The sequence below is a fragment of the Sorex araneus genome, chromosome 2, assembly GCF_027595985.1.
Source record: "Sorex araneus isolate mSorAra2 chromosome 2, mSorAra2.pri, whole genome shotgun sequence".
Taxonomy (NCBI): Eukaryota; Metazoa; Chordata; class Mammalia; order Eulipotyphla; family Soricidae; genus Sorex; species Sorex araneus.
In genome coordinates this window covers 320,510,529-320,527,287 of record NC_073303.1, presented here as the reverse complement: position 1 = coordinate 320,527,287, position 16,759 = coordinate 320,510,529, and the positions used below count along the sequence as shown (strand labels likewise).

The 16,759-nt window shown below is 40.3% G+C and overlaps 1 protein-coding gene across 1 annotated transcript in view; it reads left to right on the top strand.

The window, feature by feature from the left end:
• Positions 1 to 16,759, top strand: part of ABCA13 (ATP binding cassette subfamily A member 13) — a 489,034-nt gene that overhangs the window by 260,412 nt on the left and 211,863 nt on the right. The window contains 2 exon segments of the mRNA XM_055124812.1: positions 1,241 to 1,398; positions 3,535 to 3,765. Of these exon segments, the coding sequence (XP_054980787.1) occupies positions 1,241 to 1,398; positions 3,535 to 3,765 (389 nt within the window).

Genomic DNA, 16,759 nt, shown 5'->3' with positions numbered 1-16,759 from the left:
CACAGCAGAGCCTGGCAAGCTACCCATGACATATTTGGTATGCCAAAAACAGTAACAACAAGTCTCACAATAGAGACATTACTGGTGTCAGCTGGAGCAAATCAATGAGCAACGGGACCACAGTGCTACAGTGCTACAGTGCATATTATATAGCGTATAAGATCTCTGTTCTAAGAATTCTATTACAGTGTTTTGATCTCTTAAAAATTATATAAATTACGTTAGCATTGATCTTAGCAATGTATGCTATGTATGACTCTTTTGTTTAGTTTGTTTTTGATTTTTGGACCACAGCTAGTAGTGCTCAAGGCCTCTGTGCTCAGGAATTACTCCTGGCAGTTCTATAGACTCAAGATGGGGACCCTGGTGGGTTCTGGGGACCTGAGATTAGTTGCTAGGAATCAGTCCTGATTGTACATGTGCCCCAGACCTGTATGATTTCAACAAAAATTGTATTATCCCATATTGTATTTCATTCCAGAATTGCAGGTGATTCGAGAAGACATAGCAGCACTGATATAGGACAAGCCTACCTCTTGGAAACAAGAGCACAGCAAGATTATTGTTACTTGCTACAGAGGACGTTTCTCATAAAGCTTTGTGAAATAGGGCCAATGTGTGTTTGTGTGTGTGTGTGTGTGTATGTGTATGTGTTTGTATGTGAGTGTGTTAGCAGTGTTTAGAACTGAGTGTGATTGATGGGCCCTGGAATGAGGACTTTTTATACCTGTCCTAGAATCATTGATACAGATACCAGGGCAAAATAGTGCATCCAGTGAAATTTCTGTGATCCCATTCTTGCTCTCCATTGAGGGAAATGATTCTGAAGAGATTACCAAATTCTGTGGGGAGTAGTTTTTCTGTTTGATAAAGGAGAAAATTGTACCGTCTCATAAAATGCTTATCCGAATCCACTTCCTGTTATTTTTCAACTTAAAAAGTGGCAGCCATCTTTTATTTTTTACTTTTTATTTTATTTTTTGAGGGAGGCACCCCTGACGTTAATCCTGGGTCTGCACTCAGGGATAATTTCTGGTGGATTTGGGGAGGCCATATGTGTTAGGGACTAATCCCGGGATGCTTGCCCACAAGGTGAGTACCTGACCCTCTGTACTATCACTCTAGCTCCCAAAATGGCATCTCTAAATTGTTTTGTAATCTGCCATTGAAAGGACAAGCTGGATATGCGTCTTGGAGTCCTTTATTCCACCAGAGTTGATGACAGCTTTCTTGGTCACAGGGCGCACTGTGATCTTCACTACTCACCATCTGGACGAAGCTGAAGCGCTCAGTGACAGAGTGGCTGTTCTGCAGCAGGGACTCCTCCATTGCTGTGGGCCTCCCTTCTGCCTGACCGAGGCTTTTGGCCAGGGCTTCAGCTTGACACTCACAAAGCAAGTAAGAAACAGAATGATGATGAAAAATGATCCTTTCTATGTGGCACGTAAAGAACAAACGAATGCCATTATAAGAACAACTGTATTTTACATGTTATATATGTATTTTATGGAGTGATAGCACAGTGGGTAGGGCATTTACCTTGCACACGGCTGAGCTGAGTTTGATTCCTCCATCCCTCTTGGAGAGCCCGGCAAGCTACTGAAAGTATCATGCCCGCACGGCAGAGCCTGGCAAGCTCCCCGTGACGTATTTGATATGCCAAAAAGAGTAGACAGTGCTATATATGTATTTATTATTGTTTTAATGTTTTTGTACTGCTGTAGAACTTAGAGGGAATGATTAAAATAGGGACACAAGATTTCTACAGCATATTCTTGGGGTTACAGGACATGTGAATGAACTCCCAAGGAAAGAAACAAAATGGTAAGTAAGGTAAGAAGATCAGGCTCAAAGGCTGGAAAGGCGTGGACTTTGTTGCTCAGATGAGCTTGATAAGAGTTTCGTAGGCACTCCTGACAAGATGCACACTAGGCGGCATCCATAGTTTAAGAGGAGGTTCTGTGTATGACTACACAGAGACAAAAGAAATCCCAGAAGTTTATCGTGTAGTCAGTTCCTGAAGCCCAATAGGCCATTCAGATGATTGCCAGAATACTTGAAGATAACAGAATCTGTTCCTGTATCTTGCTGAGAAGTACCATGACTCAGATGCTCTAAAATTTACTTTCTAAGGCTGACACTGTTTAGGGAACTAACACTCTTAACGTGATGTGAAGCAAACTGTCTTAGTATCTGAGAAGTGAAAGTTCTATTCTTGAGGCACCATCCTAAGTAACTGGTTATTTCACCAACTCTGGAATTGGGATTCCTCTTTAATCTAGGTTGAACTTCTTGCTATTATAACATAGTAATACCCCGGTGATAATTTTTTGTCTTTTTTTAAGTAGACTTGGTTTTGTTTCTTGTAGTCTAACTGCCAATTTGTGTTTCTTTTTTTTTGGCCTCCTGGGTCACTAAGGTCACTTTTTATAAGGATGCATTATAAAAAGAAATTTCTAGAGGCTTAGTTTTTCCAACCATCGAGATGAATATGTGGTTTTCCTATCACAGGGTTATTATATATTTTGTGTTAGATTAAGTACATCAATATTATGTAATTAATAGATAATTATTAGTACTATTATAACCCATTAATATAAAATACATGAGATACATGCATGCACATAAAGAATATTAAGAAAGAAAAGTAGGATGGTAAATGAGAATCAGTTTTGATAAACCTAAGAAGTTTTCCAGTACAAAAATGATCAGAGAGCTTCCTTTTTCTTTTCTTTTTTTAAATTTTATTGAATCAACATGACATAGTTATGAGCTTTCATATTTGGGTTACAATCTTGCAATGATCAAACACCCATCTCTACACCAATGCACATTCCCCACCACCAATATCCCTGGTATACCCCCCCTTCCCACCCTCCCCTGCCTCCATGGAAGACAATATTCCCCATACTCTCTCTCTACCTTGGGGGATTTTGGCTTGCAATACACACACTGAGAGGTCATCATGTTTGGTCCATTATCTACTTTCGGTACACATCTCCCATCCGGACTAATTCCTCCAGCCATCATTTTCTTAGTGATCCCTTCTCTATTCCATCTGCCTTCTCCCCTCCACTTATGAAGCAGACTTCTAGCTAGGGGAAATCCTCCTGGCCCTTCTACCTACTGTCCTTAGATGTCAGCCTCATGTTGAAAGCCTTATTTTTCATCTCTAAATTTTGCTTAGGTATTGATTTGTCTGAAATCTTTAACTCAGCTTTCTGTCATTTCTCCTCTCATTTCATGTATGCCATATATGTTATTGAAGACATTTATGACAAACTCTCATTAATTTTCCTTGTTGTTTTTTCCCCCAGAGGAATTTCTTCCTTGCCCTTCTTTAGTAAAAATGAAAGAAAAATTAAAATATTTTCTTGAAATGCCTATGGTTAATATAGCCAAGAAATAACAGTTTTTTCTTTTGATTATTTGAATTGATTTTTGATTTTCTAACTTAGATATTTAAAATCAATTGGTATAAATTTGACATTTGGATTTATATTTCTCCCCACTGTTTTTCTTCTTTTGGTCTAGAGTTCTGTTATGGAGGAACAGAATTCCAAGGAGATCTCTTGTGTCACGTCTCTGATACAGAGCTATATTCCACAAGCATTTCTCAAAGACACCAGTGATGGGGAGCTAACCTACACCATCCCCAGAGATGCAGACAGAGTTGGTTTCAAAGGACTCTTCCAGGCCCTGGATCAGAACCTTCACCATTTATACCTAACAGGCTATGGGATTTCAGACACTACCCTAGAAGAGGTACTGAGACATGTAGCTTACTTTGATATTGTTATACTTTGTTTTCTATTCTCTATTCAGTCTAATGTGGGCAAAGACAGCTTGGAAGAGGATCTAATGGAGAACACTTTGTATTTGGGTATATTTCCAAGTCCTAACAATATCAGACATCGACTAAGACAAGAATGGAATGCTTATACCTAATGAATGTCTATTAGTTTTTAAGTAAGGTAAGGGAGGTAACAGTTTGATATTTCAGTGTTATCAAAATTGCATTAAATAATAACTATAAATTATCCTATAATATATGGTCATTAAGGATTATGAAATCTAAAAGGCTTAACAGAAAAGGAGAGAGAAAAAAAGGCTTATCACATTACCAAATTCTTTTGTATGCAATGTATTTGATTCCCCCAAGTACATTCTAGATATACACTATCCTAACCCCTGTAACATTATAATTCCTATATTAAGGTTGAAATTTTTCTCCAAAAATCACACAACTAATGACAATGCTATTTGTCGGTCTACAGTTTTTGAAAGTAAATCAAGTTTCCTAATGTACCTCTAAGTTTGTGAATGATGTTCTGCATTCTCTATCTATAACCACCTTATTCTTTTGAACATATCATTTAGCGTATGAGATGGACACTCTTGTTTAACCCACTATATACCGTGCAATGAAAAAATGTTTTTCTAAAACTGGAGCATAAAGTTATTGCATTTTATACTATAATTAGCTCTCCTCTATAGTCATTCTTCAAGTGTTTATGTGAGTGCTATTCCATGAAATGCTATTATGCTATAAGAATATGAATACAATGATTCTAGTATCAGTCCAGTACTGCCTTGTTACTCCCATGAAACTTTTTAGGTTGATCTACAAAGTGACCTCAGATGTTGACTAATTTGCCTATGCATGTTTATATCTGAATTGTCTTAATGTATCAGTAGGCCCCAGTATAGTTCTTAGCGCCAGTAGTTGCTTAATTATTATTTTATTAAAATAATGTGCATAAAACTTCCCAAACTACCCCTAGCTTCTTAGAAAAACTTCTTATAGTTTAAATGACATTTCTTTTAAAAACACTATTCTAAATCCAGTTTTAAATACCAGACTTTCTCCCACCTAATGTTAAGCCTCATTTAAATCACCTATCTCTTGTGAGCCTGCTTATATATCTTTAAAATTGAATAATTAGAAGACTTTACATGGTTATTTCAAGAGTTCACAATAATAGTTAAATGCATTTTGGGAAAGACCGTTGCCTACAAGACTCAATATATGAAGCTGTCAGTATGGCTTTGGAGACCCAATAGAATTTATTTTGCCTTAGAAAAGCATATCTTTTCTATGCTCCAGAAAAGGGTATCTCTTCATCTATTGATTTTTGATCAATGTCACTGTCACTGTTACTGTCATCCTGTTGCTCATCAATTTGCTCCAGTGGGCACTAGTAATGTCTCCATTGTGAAACTTGTTGTTACTGTTTTTGGTATATTGTATACACCACGGGTTGCTTGCTAGGCTCTGCCGTGGGGGCGAGATACTCTCAGTAGATTGCTGGGTTCTCTGAGAGGGGCAGAAGAATCGAACTCTGCTCGGCCACGTGCAAGGGAAACGCCCTACCTGCTATGCTATAGCTCCAGCCCTTTCAAATCAGTTATCTAAAATCTCAAAGCTTAAAGAGCCTCAAACTAATTTTCTCATCACTGAGTACATAGGTACTAACACATGAAATACACAATACACAACTTCTTTCCACTATGACACAATGAAAAATAATTTACAATAAAAATACTAAAGTTGAATACCAAAATGTTCTGCAGCACCCTGTCCAGAGTGACTAGTGTCAAGTCACATTTGCATTCATTTTACTGGCATGAGTTTCATTGTCTTTCTGTAGTTCAAACGTGACTGTATCACTTTTATGACTTTCCTCTGAAATCTGGGCAAGTTGCGTAGTTGAGTTATTTGGACTGGTATGAATCACATTCCCCTGACTTCTTTAGCAGTGAAGTCCATGGTTATACAATTAAATAAACCACAAGAAATTTTCCATCTGATGAGCTGAGATTCCCCCGATGACTTTTTCATGCTATAACTGAGACTTCCTATTTCTCTCACATGCCTAAGGGCAATGAAGATTATCCTAAGATCTCTCTGAGAAGCCTCCTTATTCGAAGGTATCCCTGAGAAGCCTTATACACTTTCCACACTGAAGGTTTTTACTAAATGAAGGGAGGCAGTTTTACCATAAAATCAGAATGAAGCCCTGGGATTTGAATCGTGATGTAGACCATTGACTTGATGCTTTCTGCTATACTCTCCCACTCTCCTACGCCACTAATTTGAAAAAGGAGCCTGGAAAATGTTCACAAGACAAGGTCAAGGCATGAGATTTTCACTTCAGTTTCATAGGTACCTCACACTGAAGCAGTTCAGGAGCCAGTAAGAGCCTAGATGTGTTACTTTTCCTCCTTCTGTCCATCTTCCTTAAGGATAGTGAAGTCAAGCTTGTGTCTACTTAGCTCCCTTACTTACAGCCTCCCCTGATTGTCCACTGGGTCCTGTCATATTTCTAATGCCCTTTCAATCTCTGGAGATCTAGGGAGGTTAGGAACTTGCTGCACCATCTTTTATTTCACTAATAGTTTTAGATCCAATTTAAAATCTCATTGCATATTCCATCTTTTTGCAAATATATTTCATCTAGCCTTATCTACTCCTTCCATTCCAGTTACTTTTCTTTCATTCTCCATAATTCACAATGTTGGGATTTCCTTTATACACTGTTCTAATTTCATTGTTCCACACAATCCATGAGAGAACTGCTATTCCTGCCACCATCGTCTCAAAACGCTCAGAACAGCCTCAATTTTCTTTACCATGCTAAACTCAGTTCTGTGGACAAGATTTTATGCTCTATTCTCTTTAGCCCTTTGCTGTCCTTTTGTTATGCACAGATGAGGGACGTCATTCTTACCTGCCCCACTTCTGCTGCTTAACTTCATGCAACACAATTCCCTACAGTTCTGTCAACATATCAGCAGCATATAACATGGCATAATATTTTTTATAGCTTAGAAAAAACACCTATCTATCTATCTATCTATCTATCTATCTATCTATCTATCTATCAATCAATCACCATGATTTATCTATCTACTATCTATCTACATTATAATTTCTTAATCCAGTCATTTGTTGTTTGGGGTTGTTTCCTTATTTTTAGCTATTATGACTAGTGTAACTGTATCACTGTCATCCTGTTGTTCATTGATTTACTCAAGTGAGTGTCACTAATGTCTCCATTCGTCCCAATCCTGAGATTTTAGCAGTCTCTCCTTACTCGTTTTACCCAACGGTTTGAGGCTCTTTTCAGGGTCAGGGGAATGAGACCTCTTATTGTTACTGTATTTGGCATATCAAATAAGCCACGAGGAGCTTGCCAGGATCTTCCATGAGGATGGGATACTCTTGGTAGCTGACTGGGCTCTTAGAGAGGCATATATATCTATGATCATGTGTCACATGACCGCTTTGTGGCCACACTCCAGGAATATATTCACTCATGTATGAGGCTCGGCCTGAGCATGTGGAAAGCAGCCTGGAGTGTGGTGGCAGTGGTGGCAGTGGAGGTCAGCTGCCGGGACTGGGTCCCTTGGGATTAGGAGGGCTCTCACCCAACCTCCTCTTGGACACCCCTGGTGCGGAGTCCAATGACATGGTTATGTATATATATAGATATATGCATATATCTATATATACATATTTATCAACAAATGTATTACAGTAAGAGTTAAAATTAACTAAAATTAACTAAAACCCCAGAAATCTTCAGAAGTTCATAACAGATTATTTTACTGGAAGAATAATGTTATTCTTTACAGGTACATTATTTCTTACTCCTGACCATTCCGTGATTCAAGGATTCAGTATGAGTAAGCCAAAAGAAGACATTAATTGGAGACTAAGAAGTTTGAGTGCAAGAACAGAGTTTGCCACTATATTTTTGTCAAATCTATTTATTTCTTTTTTAAAAAATTATTTTATTAGCGAATCACCATGAGTTACAGTTACAAACTTGTGAACTTTCATGTTCGCATTTTGTTTATCCCTCCACCAGTGCCCAGTCCCCTCCACCAATGTTCCCAGTGTTAGGGGCGGCAGATCTCTGCCCGGGGGAGGCTCGGAGAGACAAAAGAACAAAACCAAGACAACTCTTTCTGCAAATGCATGGGGTTTATTTAAGCCAATATAGCTATATTGGGACCTTCAATTGTGTCTCAATAGCGTGGCATAACTGAAGGCCCCGAACTCAAAAAGCTAGCTGTTTTTATACCCTTTTGGGGGAGAAATGAAAATCTCACATATCAAAGGGAATCACATAGGTCACTTAATTTGCATATCTAAACATTTGTTGACAAATGAAAATCTCACATATCAAAGGGAATCACATCTATATATCAAAGGGGATCATACCTATTGGGGGAAAATTACATGTATTGAATCAAAGGAGAATCATACATACCAAAGAAAATCACAGGTATTGGATCAATAGGAAAACCATAGGAAACCATAGGAAAACCATACAAAAGGGAAAACCACACCTATTTCACTTAATATGCTAATTTCAACATTTGTTGACCATTCCGAGCAAATGTTTGTTTACAAATGTTTGTTTACAGTTCCTCGGGGCAGTTTGTTGGCCCATTTGGTGACAGAGTCCTGCCCAGCAGAAGGTCCTGAAGACATCTTTCAAAGCAGTCAAGTAGTTACAAAGGGCAACTTCAGCGGTTAACCCTTAACCTGCCCTTCAGTTCTTGACTCTTAACTTGCCCTCCTCTTCAATCCCCACTTCTCCTTGTGAATATCTCTAATCTTAGAGATTGTGAAGGGGGTGTCTCCCATTGTCTGGACATGCCACTAGTAGTCTCTTGTTGTCTGGACATGCCACTAGTCGATGTCATTCTGGTTCCAAGAGGGGAGGCAGCTTTTTGATTCCATCCTCCTTCAAAGCAGTTGGTGTGTTCAGGATCACAGACCTCTCCAATGGGGTTCTCTGGTGGCAGTTTTTATCACCTGATTGAAACCAGATGTCTCAATGCATACGGATGAGGAGTTCACTCTGGCAGTGTGCTCCCAGCCCCCATGGAGCTTGGCCTTGATACCTGTAAAGACTAGTAATAACTGGAAAAGAGAGAGAGATCATATTCTGGCCTACACTTCCCTTTTCAAGGCTAAGTTGGAACAGTGGCAGTTGACCTCCCCCCCAAATTTTTTTTTTTTTAAAGAGAACAGAGTTCCTCCATTAATGGGGTTCACACTCACAACAGGGCAGTTGGGATTTTCAAGGCCGGAGGGGCTTCCTTAATCTAGCTACCTACTTCATATTCCCCTAGAGATTCCACCACCTTTAATCCTTAAAGGGAAAGTGGTCGAAGTTCCGTCTTCTGGAGCTGCTTCATGCTGACAGAGGGGCGCTGGCCCTGCCTGCACAAGGGGTGAAATCTCATGCTACCTAATTTAGTGGGCCCCAGGCAATGAATTTGTTGGGTTCCTCAAGTTATCTGAAAGAAAAGGTCAGATCAATTAGACTGAGGGATGGCACTTAGACCCTGGAGATGTGGAAGGTCGTTTTCTGACATAGTAACAACAATATAGTTTGCTATCTTAGAAAACATAAGAGTTAAAGCAACAGAAACCAAAGCAACGTAATGCCATACCCATTTCTATCATAAAAGCAATGGAAAGGAATAACTGCTTTACCCATGGTTGATAGAAAATGACTTATGTCCAGATTTTTCTAGTAACATAGAAGCACCAAGCTACTTCTCAGATAGGAAAAGCTATCCATTCACTGAAACTATCAGTTGGAGCCAGTAGATACCTTGAATATAAGTGTTTGATCATTTGCATGTCAAGCTGCCAATCCTCTCCTTGATAAGTTCCTTGAAGTTACAAGTGTTAGGAAAGGAGGCCCACTGTAAGAAATCACGCAACCCGGAGATTCTTCTTGCAGTGATTTATTCAGAGACCTTCTCAGGAAAGAGGACCGAGGGACGAATGAGAAGAAAACCATACCTAGCTAGGCAGCTTCCCTCCTTATCTACCCCTCGCTGCCTGCTTACGCCCAAGTATCTGCAGCTAGCTCTTGGCGTGACAAGACATCCTGATTCCTTATCAGGTGTTATCTACGAAGCACGGTGTAATTAACAAGAAACAGGTGTCCACGAAGCATGGTCCCGTGGCGGCTCTCCACAGTCCACGATTCATTAATGAAACAGAAAGCACAGTTCTGAGTTCCTTTCCATGAAAGATGGCTTTCACTAGTGTTGGAAGCTTAGTGTAACCCTTTATCTATCAATTTACTTTTGAAAACATTGTTCCAATGCCTATTGTCCCTCTTTTGCAGAGTATTTTAGATGAGTATTCTCTGGATGGGGTATTAATCCCATGATGGAACGAGAATTAAGAGCTGTTAAAATTCTAGTTCTCTCCAAATGACTGTGTTCATAGAACTAAGAGTGAATACTTAGATGTCCACTCTTGGCACTGTAGCCAATTGACAGGTTGGGGGGAAAGTAATTAATTCTGCACTTTGAGCTGAGGTTCCCCCACTAAAGCTCTGGCTTCCAATACCCTGGTCAGACTAGTGATAGCATCTTCAACATTGAGTCTCACAGACTAGACTGCTTACTTTACAGTCAGCAAAACACATTGTACCTGAATTACTCAAAAGGGATACCTTATAGATCAAGATTAGAATACATTTACTAGATCACTCTATAGAATTTGAATCTAATTCTTTAAAAAGCAAGTTACAGAAACATGGTTTTCTCTTCACCTTCATTTTAAAATTTGCCTGACGGCTTAACAAATCTGACTTGTTCTTTTGCATAAACACAGCAAGATTGGAGAACTCTCCATTTGGGGTACCCCATTATTTACTGAGAAGTCCTGGGGGTTGGCTAAAGACAGGAGGCACACCAATAACAGCATTAATCTTATGTGGCACGTCAGAGTTACCCAGGCCTGGCCATAAATGTCCCACGATGAACTGGATGGCTTCAGGTCTTCAGGTTGAACTGAAGGTGACCTTGAGCCTCATTTGCCATAGAGGCATCCTGGCAGAAAGGAGTCCCTCCCCTCCCTTCTTCAGGGCTGGGAGAGATCCTAGTTTCCAGGGTTTTTCTTGATGCTGAGAGTAGGCCAGGCCATGTCAGTCACATAGATTTCCGGATTCCTCATTCTCCATAGCAGTGATGATTTTCATTCTTTCCTTGAGCCGGCCTGCCTCTAGGGTCTCCCTGAGGTTTGTAGGGTACTTGAAACAGTACCTGTTAAATACATGCTCCTGTCATTTAGACCAATCCCTTGTTGTTTCCCTGGAAGAGGGTTTTGGGGTCCCATAACTGATTTTCCTGTCTGCATGAGGGGTGGACCCTATTACAGAGAGGAAAGACTTTTATCTGGATTTATGCAAACCAACACAGTGCCATGAAACATCAAAAACATACTGAAGGTACAAAAGAAGAGAAAAGCAAACATTTCACTTTACTCACAGTAAGATGCAACACACCCATTTGTTGTAGGTCCTAGTCAAAGGAGCTAAAATCTGTAGAGGAAAAGTGTACAATTTAACATCGTATTTAACCCATTCAATCCTATGTTGAGAATCTTGACTTCCCATTAATAAAAGCACTGTACTGGGAGTACTAGAACAATTCCGCATGAGATTTAAAGAGTTTCTTAAAACAGTGATCAATTTCTTTCCTTCAAACACAACTTCAAACCTTCTACACATTCCTCTATATTCATTCTGTCCTGTAACTTTCCTTCAACTCATTTCAAAATCAACTTCACTTTAACAGGATTCCTTGCCTTTTTTTCAACTGATGATATCTGCATCTGTGAGGATCTGGCCCAGGACAGACCACAGGAATCTATTTAGCTTTCTTAAGACTCTTTTTACAGGAGCCCGCATTCTAGAATAACTTGATTTTCTGCCCCTGAGCAAGGAATTCAGATACAGGCACCCCGGTTCGCAAGAAGGCTGGTGGTCAGACCAGATAACCAGACCCATATCACATGACCCATATCACAAGACCCAGAACTGCCCCCAGAACCGGGACATTCCTGAATATTGGCGCGAATACTGATCTCTAAAACCATAGGCTAAGGAGTGATGTCCTTTTAAATGGATTGGTTAAGAAAGTTTGCAATATTACAAATCTATTGGCTATGAAATGCGCGGGCTCTGCTGTAACGGCCGGGGAAGGCCTATATAAGATCTCCTTTGGAGAAGCTCGGGGTCTTTGGCCCAACCTGCTGGACCTGCGTGTCCGTGTAGGCGGCTGGACCCTGGCTAGCCAGTCTTACAATAAACCCTGCTTGCTGTTTGCAGTCTCTGGAGTCTCTTTGTCATTATAGGGAGATCTCGATCCGCGCCCTAACACATCCATTATCTTTCTGACTTAAGACATACATCTATATTCCTTATAGTCATCCCATAAGTTTAAACTTTTATTTTACTGAACTTAGTACAACATAATCTCCCAATTTGGACACTAGTTACCAATCATCTCATTTAACATGACAAAATTACTTGCAGTGCTATTTCAAAAGCATTAGGTCAATTCTATAGATATTCAAAAAAAAAAAAACTTTAAAGATGCTCACACCTAAAGTTCTTAAAACATATTCATTGGGCAAAGGTTCAGTTCACATTAGAAATTAACCAGGCGACATCTTAGAATTCTGATTTCTAGGAAAACACAAATATAAAGATTAAAACACTCATAGATTACCATAAAACATTAAGGATCTCACACTTGCATACAAAGTTCTCTAGGTTCAGGATAAGGTTGGTACCGTAAAACCCAGACTAAGTCCTCAGGCCAATTCGGCCTGTCCTTTCTTCCTCAGATTTCCTTGTGACTTCCAGCTGAGATCTGTTTGAGGTGGTTTGGGGTCTTTATCAGGAAAATGAAGTTTACTCCAGATGAAGCCAAGCCATAGCAGGACCCAGAGTACATTAGTAGGTGTTATCTGTTAAAATATAAGCATAGACTTTTCCTCCTACAAGGGGTTTCACACTATTTCATTTTTGTGTGTTTGTCAGATTTTAATGCAAATATAAGAATCAATTGTTTTCCCAGACCCTTTCTCATTCACAAAGTTGCAAGAACCAGATACCTGGAAGAGTTAAGAAACCCGATTAGCAAGTCTTATTTGCTGGGCAAACCTGTAATTAGAATTCATTGTTGAGGGAGGGTCTGCATATCCAGTCCGACTGAGGCAGAGCCTGCTGAGCTGGAAAAGCAGGGGGATGGGTAGACCCAGGGAAAATCTTAAAAAACAAAACAAAACAAAAAAAATCTCTCAAACTGACATCTAAGATTAACCCTTCATTACCCTGAGCTAAGTAGCTTTAAAAAGTTTTGTTACCTGAAATCTCAGAGATCTAATAAAACACAGGTACGATAAGTTTTTCAACCAATATTGCAACTCTAGAAAATAATATTTTAAACCTAAGCATTACTCTTTGAGCCTGTTTTCATATATCAGTTATTTCAACTCACAAGATTCTCTAGGTCAAATAATTCTAATCCAGTGCAGATACAAATATATACATTGGTATTCTAGCATAAGACCTCTGGACCATCAATTTTTGTGAAACACAGTAAAACCTTCTTTGACTTAAGTTCAATAGTTCTCTTACCTTAGTTAGTTCAAATCATGAGCTTTCTAACTTTAAACAAGTCCACCATACAGACATGCTTTCAAATGCAGAGAGAGAGCCTCCACCCCCCCCCTTTATTTTTTTTAAACCAACCTTTGATTTTAGCACAGGAAAAAAAAAAAAACACTCAGACCATCAATGTTTATGGAAACATAAGAAAACTTTGTCTATTTTGGTGGTTTCTATACCTCTGTTGCTTTAAAAACAGCTAAATTCCTCATTAAAATTAGCTGAGGCTTGTAAGATAAAGCCTTGCATCCTCTGAATTGTTATTTCACTTTAGTTTTAGGCTAGTTTTAGGAGCTACTTCCTCAGTTCTTCCTAGATAGTACAGACTACGAATTTCAGAAGAGTTACAACTGTTAATAAACATTAATGTTCTTCCAATAAGAAACCTAGATTGAGAATTTCAGTCCCTTCGTGGTCGCCACATTCTGATTAGAAATCTTTGTTTAAACCTGATCTAACAAGTTCCAAAGATACCTAAATCTTTTAAATTGCTGGACTACATATCACTCTGACTCCCTTGATTTTGTTTGCTCAGTTCTAAGAACTAATGACTTCAAACTAGCTCTAACACTCGAGTGTTCCACAGACAGACAGACAGACAGACAGACAGACAGACAGACAGTCAGACAGACAGACAGACAGACAATGAACTGACTAAAAAACACTACACGTGCACACATTTGCAGTTGATCGATCGATCTGACCCTTCAAAAACGGCAGGGAGAAAAACTGATAGACAGAGAAAGGAAAGAGCAGTCCCCAGGGCAAATTGAGCCCTGTCGGCCGATTGGGAACATTGCTCCCCGTTTCTCTGTCTGACCAGCCAGTTTCCTACTTGTTAAAAACGGGTCAAGAAAGCGCTTTTGTTGATATACAATGGCAAAACAACAAATTATGACAAAGTTGCTGAAACCTGAGGTTGTCAGATGTTACCCTTTTAAGGTCAAGACAACTTCTGAGGCAGAGAGCTAGTCTCTTCTTATCAACCATAGGGATAGACTGCCTTCTTTTATAGGGAGAGAGAGATGAGCTCTAGCCCGAACCTCAGACCAAAGTGCTAGGGTTAGGGACAGGGGAGTTGATGTGTTTTGTCCCATCTCGACGTACAGGAAGATTCCTGCGATCAAGCCTAAAACAAAACAGTTCGCAAGCGCTTATCCCTTAGGGGACTTCAGAAGGAGAGAGAAACAGATGGTGCAGAGGCAGAGAAAGGGGAGTTTTAGCTGAGAATATAGGGGTTGCTGGAAGCTTGTGGAGCGGTCAATCTCAGAATTGAGATAGAAGCAAGAAGCAGGTATGGGAGTCAATATGCCAGAGGGGGTAAGAAAGGTTTAAATGACTCCTTTCACCTGCAAAATAAGGGGGAGGTGAAAAGATCCCTCAGGGGGACAGTTAACGTTAAAGGAAGGCCATTCAGCAGAACAAAGAGTTAACTATGAGAGAGAGAGAGAGAGAGAGAGAGAGAGAGAGAGAGAGAGAGAGAGAGAGAGAGAGAGAGAGAGAGAGAGAGAGAGAGAGAGAGAGAGAGAGATTCTGGCCATTGAGCAGACTTCAGACCAGTGAGAGAGAGTCAGAGACAGCCGGTTGGAGGTGGACTGTCCCATCCTCAGGAGATCTCTGTGGAGAAGGAGTCCGAAGGTGATAGAACAAAACCAAATGCCAGAAGGAGGGACAAATAGTAAAGCGGCCGATGTTCAGATTTAAAGCGGCCGATGTCCTGGGATAGACCAGACGTAGATCCTCTGGACCTACCAGATGGAGGCAAGCCAGGCGTCCCTGGGTCTCCCTTTATCATCCTGGGGCGTCCCCCAGGGCTGTAGCTAATGTCAACCGGACACGTCTGTCAGACACAAAGCTACTTCAGATCCCAGGACCGGTATACCACAGATACACAGATACAGAATAATTGTGCACATAAAGTCGGTACCGAAAAAAAAATAGGCGCCAGTACTTACCCCAAAGAGAAGCTCGGGACTGTCCGGCGTCCCTCAGGCAGAGTCAGATCTCGGTGGAACCTCCAAATGTTAGGGGCGGCAGATCTCTGCCCGGGGGAGGCTCGGAGAGACAAAAGAACAAAACCAAGACAACTCTTTCTGCAAATGCATGGGGTTTATTTAAGCCAATATAGCTATATTGGGACCTTCAATTGTGTCTCAATAGCGTGGCATAACTGAAGGCCCCGAACTCAAAAAGCTAGCTGTTTTTATACCCTTTTGGGGGAGAAATGAAAATCTCACATATCAAAGGGAATCACATAGGTCACTTAATTTGCATATCTAAACATTTGTTGACAAATGAAAATCTCACATATCAAAGGGAATCACATCTATATATCAAAGGGGATCATACCTATTGGGGGAAAATTACATGTATTGAATCAAAGGAGAATCATACATACCAAAGAAAATCACAGGTATTGGATCAATAGGAAAACCATAGGAAACCATAGGAAAACCATACAAAAGGGAAAACCACACCTATTTCACTTAATATGCTAATTTCAACATTTGTTGACCATTCCGAGCAAATGTTTGTTTACAAATGTTTGTTTACAGTTCCTCGGGGCAGTTTGTTGGCCCATTTGGTGACAGAGTCCTGCCCAGCAGAAGGTCCTGAAGACATCTTTCAAAGCAGTCAAGTAGTTACAAAGGGCAACTTCAGCGGTTAACCCTTAACCTGCCCTTCAGTTCTTGACTCTTAACTTGCCCTCCTCTTCACCAGTATCGCTCCCAACCTCCCACCCCATCCCCCGTACCCCACCCCACCTCTGTGGCAGGGCATTCCCCCTTGTTCTCTCTCTCTCCTTTTGGGTGTTGTGGTTTGCAACAGAGGCACTACATGGCCATCATGTTTGGTCTATATTCTATTTTCAGAGTGCATCTCCCATCCTGTGTGGGTCCTCAAACCACACTTTACCTTGTGTTCCCTTCTCTATGACAGCTGCCCCTTCCTACAGCATGTGGGGCCAGCTTCCAAGCCTTGGAGCAAACCTCCTGGTACTTATCACTACTATTCTTGGCTGTTAGTCTCCTATCCTGTTATTTAATTTTATATTCCACAGATGAGTGCAATCTTTCTATGTCTGTCTTTCTCTTTCTGACTCATTCCACTTTGCATGATACTTTCCATGTTGATCCACTTATATGCAAATTTCATGACTTCATCTTTTCTAACAGCAGCATAGTATTCCATTGTGTAGATAAGGGCTGAACCAGTCGGCATTCCCACCAGCACTGTAGGAGGGTCCCTTTTTCCCC